At 39.3% G+C, this 12,411-nt stretch overlaps 1 protein-coding gene across 1 annotated transcript in view; it reads left to right on the top strand.

Annotated features, from left to right (window-relative positions):
* Positions 1-12,411, top strand: part of ECT2L (epithelial cell transforming 2 like) — a 116,326-nt gene that overhangs the window by 96,698 nt on the left and 7,217 nt on the right. The window contains exons 17-20 of the mRNA XM_060190376.1: positions 1,244-1,317; positions 1,416-1,572; positions 2,989-3,054; positions 3,306-3,394. Coding sequence (XP_060046359.1) covers positions 1,244-1,317; positions 1,416-1,572; positions 2,989-3,054; positions 3,306-3,394 — 386 coding nt within the window. The remainder of the gene's footprint in view (positions 1-1,243; positions 1,318-1,415; positions 1,573-2,988; positions 3,055-3,305; positions 3,395-12,411) is intronic.

Raw genomic sequence — 12,411 nt, 5'->3', positions numbered from 1 at the left:
ACCCCCATAATGAAAAGAAGACAGCTATTAAGTGTAGTGGAGCACCTTCATAATGTTCCTGTGGAAAATATGATTAACATGTATTACAGTTAATATTAGTTGCCATTAATAGTCTCTCACCATAAGAAAATAGCATTTACTGTCAAGGAAGATAGCATAATGGCTATGCAAAAAGACTCTCATGCTTGAGGCTTTGAACTCCTGGGATCAATCTCCTGCACCACCATAAGCCAGAACTGAGCACTACTCTGCTAAAATAAATAAATAAACAAATAAATAAATAACACAATATTATAAGTACTTCATGGATATTATTTATTCCCTCTCACTTCAAGAGTTAGGTAAAATATATACCAGAAAACAGAGACTTAGAGAAATTAAGTAAACTGGCAAGATTGTGTAGAATTAAATTACAATTCAGATCTTAATCCAAGTCTTCCTGGCTAAAAAGTTATCTGCTTTAATTTGTCTATGTTAATTAAATTCAATGAATGGAACTAGGTCTAAGGTTAATATAGTCTATTAGTAATCACCAATAGTACTGATAATCTTTTGATTCAATGTAGATGTGACCCTTTTGCTTTGGGTATTTCATAAATCATGCTTGCCCAGTAGAAGACCTCACAATATTCTTATAGAGGAAGTTGTTAGTATATAATGCTCTCATCTCTTTTTTTTCATTACTTAAAAAAAATCTTTATTGGGAGTCGGGCGGTTGCACAGTGGGTTAAACGCATTGGTGCAAAGCACAAGGACTGGCATAAGGATCCTGGTTTGAGTCCCCGGCTCCCCACCTGCAGGGGAATCGCTTCAGAGGCAGTGAAGCAGGTCTGCAGGTGTCTGTCTTTCTCTCCCCTGCTCTGTCTTCCTTCCTCTCTCCCTTTCTTTCTGTCCTATCTAAAAAACAAAAACAAAAAAACAGAAAAACTTTATTGTCACCTAGGTTATTGCTGGAGCTTGTTGTCTGCATGACAAATACACCAACCCCAGTGCCTACTCCCCCCCCCCTTATTAGGGAGGATATATATATATATATATATATATATATATATATATATATATATGGAGAGAGAGAGAGAGAGAGAGGGGGGCACCTGTAGTACATCTTCACATCTTTACTGCTCATTAAGCTTCCCTGATGCAGTTGAGGACCTGGGGCTTGAACCGTGGTCCTTGCATGTGATAATATGTGCACTCTACTAGGTAACCCACAATTAAGCTCACTAATGTTCTTATCTTTCAGTGCAGAGAAATGACACCAACATTCCGAGCTTTTCTGAAGAGGCACGATAAGACTATTGCTACCAAAATGCTGAGGTATGCTTTGAGAAAGAGTGTAGTGGGGCACCCAAAAGTCAGAGTACTCTTTGACTTTCAGAAAGAAATGAGGCTTTCCTTTTCTATGCCTCATACAGCCTGCAGGAGCTGCTTTTATATCCATCACGACGATTTGATGAATATATTAATCTTCTCTATGCTCTGAGGCTCCATACTCCTGCAGAACATGTTGACCGTGGAGACTTGACCACTGCAATTGAACAGATAAAGAGATATAAAGGTTATATAGATAAGGTTTGTTGCTGATTAGAGTTTGTGTTCTTTTAAAATAGTAATGCTTTTGTGGTACTCTCACTCTAAGAACTTGAAATACTTTATGCTCCTGTGACATTCTTTTCTTCAAAATCTTTCTTCCTTTAGTGTGAAGTCATTGTATTCAGTGGCTTGGCACACAAAAAGCATTTATTCAAAGTCAAACGAGATAGGATGCTTTCAGATATTGTATTGGTACAACAAGACCTTTATTAGCTGAAAAATCAAGGAATGGAATATTCAAATTCATTTTTCAGGTATATAAAAGGATAATCTATAAAATCTTTTGTTTCTGGAAGAATTTTTATTTTTTGTTTTATTTTTTTATTAGTGATTTAATATTGATTTATAAAATTATAAGATAAAAGGGGTATAATTCCACACCATTTCTACCATCAGAATTGTGTGTCCCCATTCCCTCCACTGGAGACTGCAATAGTTCTCCTAAGGTGACAGATATGGGTTGACTATTTTTTCTATAACTATATAAATATATAATTTATTTATTTATTGCCCATTTTCTCTACGGTCTTGCATTCTCTCTGGAAGAACTTTTAAATGTATACATTAGTTTTCCTGCCTTACTCCCTGGAATAATTCAGCATCTTGCAGTACAGTACTGTTATTACAAAAAAAAAAAAAAAGCATTACTACGATGTGCATACTACATTGTGCCCATAAACTAACACACTGTCCAAAAGATGATTTTAAACATATTTCATTTATTTATTTGCTAGAGATAGAGAAAAATCAATAAGGATAGAGGGAGAGATAGAGGATAGAGGGAGAGAGAAAGAGACACACCTGGAGCACTGCTTGTAACGCCTCCTCCATGCACATGGGAATGTGTATAGTAACATGTGTACTCAATTGAGGAAGCCATTATCTTTTCTATGAGAGAGACTCCAGGGAGTGGCGGGGAGCTGGGCGAACACCTTGGGCTTTCTGTGGTTGGGTTGGAAGGCAGGGTCCTAGTAGGTGGGGACAGAGACCTGAGGTCACAGGGCAGCACTCTATCTAGGCCCGGTGTCATTGGCTTCTAGTGTGTTGGGCTGTCATCCTGTCATCATGGGTCTCACTTATACCAAAGGGAAGCCGTCTTCATTAAAGTCCATATTTCTTCTAAAAAAAGACCCCAGAAAAGTGCTTTTTCAATAGTTATTAGCCTGTTTGTTTTAAAACATTATGTACAGAAAATGAAGATTTTATATGTTTAACGAGTACTGAGTCCTATATCAAGTAGCATAACATAATTTAAAATATTTTTTTATGTATACAATTTTTTAACTTTTCCCCCTCCCAATTCTAGTGTAGCTTTATTGAAGAAATGTTGATCTGCAGAAATTTTGTTGTCACAGTTTCTCAGCATCAAATCTGACTAAAATAATTGTTTTCTAGATGAAGAAAAACACCAATGTGAAGGGTCAGGTGTCAGATCTACAGAGAATCATCTGGGGGTGCCCTGTATGTATCCTGACATTTGCTGTATCTCATACAATATTGTCATTGGCAAAAGGAGAAAACAGATATGGATATAATTTTCATTGTCAATTCTTTGGTTTTTATAAAGATGAACTCATAAGTAATGAAAAATCTGCATTTTCATAACTTAACCTGAGTTATACTCAATACTTACATATCCTGGCATATAAAATTGATCAGTAGCAATGGAACTTTTTATTTTCTAAAAACGAATTTTATTTGTGGCCCTATAGACTCTGTCTGAAGTAAATAGATACCTGATTATGGTCCAAGATGTAGCCCAACTTCACTGCTGTGATGTGGAAACATGTCTCTCATTAAGGTAAACATTTAACCATCCTACTTATTCATCTTGTATCTGCATTCGGTCTGACACACTAGATATACATCAGGTCTGTACTGAATTGCAAAGTTATACACACATCTCTGAGATAATGTAAAGTACTTTAGACTTTACTCACATTCCAGGCAGCTAATAAACAGAATGGGAGTAAATATGTTGTCTGTCATGATTTCAATGAAGTATGAATTCTGAATGTTGATTGCTTTTCTCTGGAGAGGAAAATTAAGTATTGTGGGACATCACACTATAATTCTTTCAACTATAAAAGACTAGTTTATTATCCTCAACTAGTTACTGAGTTCTGCATCAAAAGGTCGTACCATAAGACCATCACTATATTGAGGTGTCATTATATGTTGTTTGCACAGTGCTCTCAGTAATATAAGAACAAAAATTGGCAAGGTACTAATTTCCACAAACTATAAGCTGGTTTGCCCATTCAGAACAATGTTGGCTGTTTTTCTTTCTTCAGTTAAAGCCTGTTAGTAAATTTTCTAGGCCTTGCTAGAATTGATCTTTGCCATTGTAGCGCAAAATAAGCTGCAAAAATGATACAATATATAACAAGTATAATCAGTACATAAACTAAAAAGCATGGTAGTAAAGTTACAGACATTTGTGATGCCTCCCAACTCATAAGATCTTCTTGAATATCCAAACAAGTATGCTTTATGAAAGTGCAATACATAATGTTTGGCCCATAACTTCTTCAGCTAGTTATCTGTTAATGGGCATCTAGGCTGCTTCAACTCTTTGCCTATTGTGAATAATGCAGCTATGAACACAGGGGTATATATGTCCCTCTGAATTAAGATTTTCATATCTTCTGGATACAGGTCTAAGAGCGGTCTTGCTGATCATAAGGTAATTCCATGCTTATTTGTTTAAGTGTTACAGCTTGGATTTGGGCCAAAAACAAGGAGTATGCTTTATTACTAGCCAGTCTGAACTAACCATCCTTTGGCTCAGGCTACTTACTGGTTTTGCAAAAGGGCATGTTCAGGATTCATAGTGCAAGCAGACTGGACAGAAGTGAAAGTGGCAGGAACTAAGCGTCTGGCAGTAAGTCAAGGGCAAGTGAATGTGCAAGTGGAAGCCTGCCAAAAACTGGGCAGCCTATAGGAATTTGGGAGTGGAGGCCTGCCACAAACCAAGGTGGTTACCCTTTCATTCCCATCTACTGGTTTTCCTATTTAATAAGGACTCTCCAGACAGTTTTCAAATGGGTTGTACCAACTTGCATTCCCACCAATAGTGCATTCCCACCAATAGAGTCTGTTTTACTCCACAACCTTGCCAATACCTGTCATGCTGTTTTGTTGATGTAGGCCATTTTCACTGGTGTGAGGTAGAACCTCAGGTTAATTAAAAAAAATTTTTTTAAAGATAGTGAGTGGGTAAGAGAAAGTAAGAGAGAAATAAGAGATGGAGAGAGAGAGGGAGAGGAGAGGTACCACAACACTGCTTCGCCATTCTTAGAGCTACCTCTTATGCATGTTGCTTCATGTGGTGGTCAGGTATGTAAACACGGGTCCTTACAAATGATAATAATGTGTGCTTTACTGGGTGAACTGTCTTCCAGCCCATAAAGTTATATTTATGGAATTGGGTACTTAAACTCTTGAGTGGGTAGGGTAGACTATAACACTACTATAATGGTATAGTGAACCTATTTTATTTTGCTGAGTCATTGAATTTATTTGTGACTAAACTGAGAAATACTATCCAAGTTCAGGGAGATAGCTCTATCCTTAGGGCTGGCTCTTTTGAATGAATAGCAGAATGGCTTTCTAAAACTGAAGTAGTTTCTACCTCGGTTGCTCTATTATGTCAACATGAAATGATTTGCTTTTGCATATGTGGAGCTTTTTTTTTTTTCCCCCAGTTTTAGTATTTTATTTTGTCTTTGAATGAAAATTGTTCTTTGGGGCTTAAACATAGTAAAGGGTTTTGAATATCTCTTTTATAGACAAAACTTTCATATACATAATTTAAATAGCACTTTCACAATCAGATCAAAACAAAAATATTTCTGCATTAATCTTTCCCTCACAGTTGTCCTCAGATTACAAGTGTCCTCAACTCAAAGCTCCAGTTAACATGCCTGCCTGCTTGTCCTTTTTTAAAAAATATTTTAATATGTGTGTGAGTGTAAAAAAGAGAGAGGAGAGAGGAGAGAGGAGAGGAGAGGAGAGGAGAGGAGAGAGGGAGAGGGAGAGAGAGAGAGAGAGAGAGAGAGAGAGAGAGGGAAAATGAGAACATTGCTCAGCTCTGGCTTTTGGTGATGCTGTTGGTGATTGAACCTGGGGAACTTAGGACCTCAGGCATGAGACGTTATGCTGTCTCCCTAGCCCTGTTTCTATCTTTTCTAATATATGTAATATATGATGACATTCTCACTACTGTGAAGTGGTATTTCCTTTTTTTCCCCCTGCTTTCAGGGTTATCACTGAGGCTTTATCTCATTGTCTTTAATTATATTTCTGTGATAGTGATTTTTGAAATATTGACCTTCCTAATACCTTCTTTGATGAAGATTTTCATGTCCCCTCCTCATATTTTTTTTGCTGAATTTTATGAGCTTTTTATATATTTATTATTGTTTCTTTAATGTATAGCATTTTAACTTTTGTCCCAGGAGTATCTTTTTGTTTTGGTAATAGTTTTTTGCTGTGCAGAAACTTTTCAGTTTGATGTAGTCTCATTCTTACTTTTGCTTTTGTTTTCCATGCTGTTGAACATAAGTTTCCAAAAATATTTCTGAAGAAAACTATGTAAAGTGTCTGCCATATTTTCTTATATATTTTATGGTTTCTTATTTTTTATTATTTATTTATAAAAAGGAAACAATGACAAAACCATAGGATAAGAGGGGTACAACTCCACACAATTACCACAACCAGAACTCCATATCCTGTCCCCTCCCCTGATAGTTTTCCTATTCTTTAACCCTCTTGGAGTATGGACCCAAGGTCACTGTGGGATGCAGAAGGTGGAAGGTCTGGCTTCTGTAATTGCCTCCCCGCTGAACATGGGCATTGACAGGTTGATCCATACTCCCAGTCTGCCTCTTTCTTTCCCTAGTGGGGCGGGGTTCTGAGGAAGTGGAGCTCCAGGACACATTGGTGGGGCCGTCTGTCCAGGGAAGTCTGGTTGGCATCATGGTAGCATCTGGAACCTGGTGGTTGAAAAGAGAGTTAACATATAAAACCAAACAAGTTGTTGACTAATCATGAACCTAAAGGCTAGAGTAGTGAAGATGAGTTGGGGAGGGTCTCCATTTTGTAGATAGCTAGTAAGCATATTTTAGTTATATTCTAAAGGGCCTGTGGCTATACTAGTTTCCCCCACCACCACCACCCCCTGAGACTGAAATCTAATATGCAGCAAGGACTGCAAAAGCTGAATAAGGGCAAGAGACTGGTATACTTTAACGATGACTCTTTAGTCACTATCAGGCCACCCCATCAGCTGGGGCCCTAGTCGGGGAGTCCTGAGATCCCAAACAGACATGATGGGCTTAGACCTCGAATAAATCCCGCTCTCCATTATTACCAGTCATCTGTATCAGGAAGAACAAAACAGACCCCTTTGTGGACCCCCATAGGATCTTGCCCTCGACTTGGATCAACAACGGTAGAGAATGTTCCATCCTCTGAAGGGAGGCTGTACAACATACTCCATGCTACACCTGAGGAAGATGGGCCCTGAAATTGGGGCAGCTTGGAATGTTCCTACTCATGACCATAGAATGTGAGCTCAGATATATAGGGATGCAGAGGTCACATAGGCTCCTAAGCTGAATATGGGTCCCAGATCACATCAAATCAATGGGGTTTACTTACAGTCAATAATATTATGCACCATTCACATATTAGGGAGCTACTCTCTTCCCTGATCCAGCTTTCTGGTCCTTTTTTCCAGCCATGACATCATCTCCCCAGACAACTTGGATCCACTTGCATATGGTTTCTTATTAACATCTGTCTGTGATCCATTTGGAGTTGATGTTTATAAGTGGGGATATATGATGGTTCTGTCTCATTCTTCTGCAGGTTTATAGGAATTCCCCAGCACATTTATTGAAAGGGTTCCTTTTAATCCATTTAATGTTTTGAGCCCCTTGTCATAAGTTAACTACTTATAGGTATGAGGGCTGATTCCCTGGGGTCTCAACTCTATTCCATTAATCTCTATATCTATTTTATTCTAGTCTAATGAAATCTAGGTGGAAGTCAGGAAGTGTTGCACTTGCTTTTTTTTTTTCTTCCAGTATTTCTTTGGCATTTCTGGGCACTTTCTGGTTCCAGATAAACTTCTTGTTTATTACCAGAGCACTGATCAAGCTTTGCTTATGGTGTTGTGGGGGACTGAAACTGGGAATTTGTGGCCTCAGGCATGAAAGTCCCTTTGCATAACCATCATGCTGTCTACTCCCTAGCTTTTGCTCTACCCACTTAGAGATATTTAGTGGGGACTGGCCAGGGAAATAGCATAACATTTTTTGCAACACTTTCATGCCTGTCGTAGCAGAGGTCCAAACTCAGTCCCCAGTATCACCATAAACCAGATTTGAGCAGTGCACTGGTTAATAATAATAACTGTAATAAGTTCAGTGGGATTTTGGTAAGTATTGCATTATATTTACATATTGCTCTGGGTTGGATGGTGATTTTAATAATGCTGATTCTTCCAATTCCATGAATATGGAATATCCTTCTACTTCTTTTGTCTTCTATTTCCTTTTTTTTTCACTTTTTTTTTAATCAGGGAATTAATGTTTTACATTCAACAGTAAGTACAATACTTTGTACATGCATAACATTCCCCAGTTTCCCATATAACAATACAACCCCCACTAAGTCCTCTGAATCATTCCTGAACCTGTATTCTCCCCACCCACCCACCCCAGAGTCTTTTACTTTGGTGTGATACACCAATTCCATTTCAGGTTCTACTTCTTCTTCTTTTTTTTTTTTTCTGATTTTGTTTTTCAACTTCTGCCTGAGAGTGAGATCATCCCATATTCATCCCTGTTTCTGACTTATTTCACTCAACATGATTTTTTCAAGGTCTATCCAAGATCAGCCGAAAACGGTGGTCACCATTTTTAACAGCTGAGTAGTATTCCATTGTGTATATATACCACAACTTGCTCAGCCACTCATTTGTTGTTGGACACCTGGGTTGCTTCCAGGTTTTGGCTATTACAAATTGTGCTGCCAAGAATATATGTGTACACAGATATTTTTGGATGGATATGTTGGGTTCCTTAGGATATATCACCAGGAGAGAAATTGCAGGATCATAGGGTAGGTCCATTTCTAGCCTTATGAGAGTTCTCCAGACTGTCGGGCTGAGCTTCATTGACGGAAGACAGATGACCAGGGACTCATAGCTGGGTTGTATGCAGTATCTCTTTATTCATGCAGGACGCAGCGCAATCTATACCAAGCTAAGCTAAACTAAACTAACTAACTACAAACAATCTTGTCTTTATAAATATATTAGCCCAGTAGGGTGGGAACAGGATGTGACGCAGAGAGGGTGGAGAGAAAAGTGACTGGTGAAAATCAGGGTATAACAAGGAGAGGGGGCGGAGCAGGTAAGAATTCTACCACTAAACCACCAATGCCCTGGAGGGAAGGTGGTGCTTGTTAACAGAGGTTATGTAAATAGAATGAAGTGGTTATGTAAATAGAATGCAGTGTTAAGCAGGGGGGATTTAAACCAAATGAAACAGAAGGGGTTTTTAAAGCATACCAACAATTCCCCCTTTCTTTTTAACTAATGGCCATAGTATCAGGATTGTGGGGTGAACAGAAACCTATATCATACAGGCGTTTTCAAAAGAACTGGCATAAGACATGGAAAACAAAATAGGCGAGCAGCAATAACCAGTGTGATGCCAAGGGGAATGTTTCTTACCTCAAAGGGCAAGGCCTAGCAGGCGAAAGGGCATTTCTTGCCTCTGGGAGCACTTCATGCCTCTGGGGGCATCTCTTGCCTCAAAGGGCGTTTCCTGCCTCTGTGGGCATAACCTAAGGAGGGGGAGTTTTTCTGCCTCTGGGACAGAGCCTGCAGGTGAGGGGACATGGTCTATAAAGTCTCAAGGCAATTGGCTGAAGTTAGTCTTTGAGAAACACAGCAGCGTGTACCAGTATGTCCGATGGAAGTGTCAGTCCAAAGTAGATGGCCATGGAAGAAAATGCCAGAGGATGAAACGCTGTATGTCTGTCTCGATGGGGAATGTCGGCCACCAGAATTCTGCTTTTCTGTAGAGAGTGAGCTTTGGAGTCTGTGAATCTGTTTCTTCAGGTCGTGCCAGGTCACATCATTGGTTTCCGGGGGGTGTGTTGTAGTCATTCCATCTTGTGGGCGATGTCAGAGAACAGGGGTCCAAATGGATTTCTGGGAATTCCATTTGAGTAGATGCTTTTTCATGTGAAGACTTGACAGCTGAAATTCACTTACTTGTCAAACAAAACTTGTAGCAGATTAGAAGTTTACTATAATTGATAACTCCATTATAATTGGAAGTCCTTTCTAGTATGATTTTAAGGTTGTTTAAACAGTTTAAACTCAATAAAATGTGGAAAGGTAAACAGAAGAATCACGGTTAAAAGCCTCAGGCATGAGAATAATTAACATAATCATTCCACTATCTGCCCCGCCCATAACTCATACAGTTTCCAGGATTAAACGTTTCAGATTTATGCCAAGATGTAAAAAATTAATCAAAAGAGGAAAAAACAATTTTTTGGATTGTTTCTGGATGTCTCTAGAAATCATGGCTGTGTCCAGCATTTTTTTTTTTTTAAGTCAATGTCAAGCAAAAATTTAGACATTCAAATCACTCTCTTACGAAATGCAACTTGAACCAGATTATGCAGATCTCACCATGTAGTATCATGAGTTCCTGGAGGGCGTCCTAGTCCAAAAAGCTCCTCGAAATTCCATTTAGGGTGCTTCTGACTGTTCCTGCTGGATTGCTTCAGGCACCCATTTTTAAAAGTGTCTTCCCATTGAAGAAAGAATCCAATCAGGAGAGTAGAACTAACCACGTGTCTCCATTCTTGGGGACTGCCACGGTACTGGAGAATGCTCCTCAAATTAGAGTAGTCCTTCTCCATGGGAAACATGTGAGAAGAAGTCCAGAAAGTGCCAGTGGAAATCTCCGTGCATATCCCAAGGTCTATGATCACGGTCATAAAGAACCAAATTGTGGCCTGGAGCAAAATGTAGTCCTTTTCCTTGGGAAACATGAGAGAGAGAATCCAGAAAGCCCAAGGAGAAATCTCCGTGCATCTCCCAAGCTCTATGATCCCGATCATAAGAAACCAAAGTTCCCGGTCAGGGAACTGAAGTGTGGCCCAGAGTAAAATGTTCCAGAGACAGAGAAACTGTCTCATAATGAAACAGTAGAGGCTTTGGCAAACCTCTTCATAAGTAGAAAGGCAACCCATGGTGGATGGGTAGCCAAGTTTACTTATCTGGGCGATGGGTGGGTTAGGTCCCACATTGATGCCGGTCCATGTTTCAGGGCTTATTTCAGTCCCTTGTTCGGGCGCCATATGTCGGGCTGAGCTTCGCTGATGGGAGACAGACGACCTGGGACGCATGGCTGGGTTGTATGCAGTATCTCTTTATTCATGCAGGATGCAGCGCAATCTATACCAAGCTAAGCTAAACTAAACTAACTATAAACAATCTTGTCTTTATAAATATACTAGCCCAGTAGGGTGGGAACAGGATGTGACGCAGAGAGGGTGGAGAGAAAAGTGACTGGTGAAAATCAGGGTATGACAAGGAGAGGGGGCGGAGCAGGTGAGAATTCTACCACTAAACCACCAATGCCCTGGAGGGAAGGTGGTGCTTGTTAACAGAGGTTATGTAAATAGAATGAAGTGGTTATGTAAATAGAATGCAGTGTTAAGCAGTGGGGATTTAAACCAAATGAAACAGAAGGGGTTTTTAAAGCATACCAACACCAGACTGTTCTCCACAAAGGTTGGACCAATTGACATTCCCACCAGCAGTGTAGGAGGGTTCCTTTGACCCCACACCCTCTCCAGCATTTGCTGCTGTTACCTTTTCTGATGTATGACATTCTCACAGGAGTGAAGTGGTATCTCATTGCTGTCTTTATTTGCATTTCTCTGACAATCAGAGACTTGGAGCATTTTTTCATGTGTTTCTCAACCTTTTGGATCTCTTTTGTGGTGAATATTCTGTCCAAGTCCACTTCCTTTTTACTTAGTTTTGGAAGTTGGTAGGTATCTAGGAAATCGTCCATTTCTTCCCGGTTCTCTAGCTTGGTGGCATATAGTTGTTCATAGAAGCCTCGCATGATATGTTGAATTTCTGTGGTGTCTGTTGTGATATCTCCTCTTTCATTTACTATCCGATTTATTTCTGTCTTCTCCCTTTTTTGTTTTGTGAGTCTGGCTAAAGGTTTGTCGATTTTGTTCACTCTTTCGAATAAGCAACATTTACTTTTGTTGATCTTTTGTATGTTTTTCTTATTCTCAATGTTATTTATTTCTGCCCTAACTTTAGTGATTTCTGTCCTTCTGGTTGCTTTAGGGTTCCTTTGTTCTTCTTCTTCTAGGTCTTTAAGATGTGCAATCAGGCTGTTTATTTGTGCTTTTTCTTGTTTCCTAATGTGTGCTTGTATAGCTATGAACTTCCCTCTCAGTACTGCCTTAGCTGTGTCCCAAATATTTTGATAGCTTGTGTCTTCATTTTCATTGGACTATCGAAACATTTTGATTTCTTCCTTGATTTCCTCTTTGACCCAGAAGTTGTTAAGAAGTGTACTGTTGAGCTTCCACATTTTGGAACTGTTACTAATCTTTTGTTGATTGTTAAGTGTTAGTTTAATTCCATTGTGGTCTGAGAAGATGCTTGGGATGATTTCAGTGCTCTTGAATTTGCTGATGCTGTCTTTGTGGCCTAACATATGGTCTATCCTTGAGAATGACCCATGTGGATTT

The sequence above is a fragment of the Erinaceus europaeus genome, chromosome 4, assembly GCF_950295315.1.
Source record: "Erinaceus europaeus chromosome 4, mEriEur2.1, whole genome shotgun sequence".
In the NCBI taxonomy this organism is placed as follows: Eukaryota; Metazoa; Chordata; class Mammalia; order Eulipotyphla; family Erinaceidae; genus Erinaceus; species Erinaceus europaeus.
This window is presented reverse-complemented; position numbering and strand designations above follow the sequence as displayed.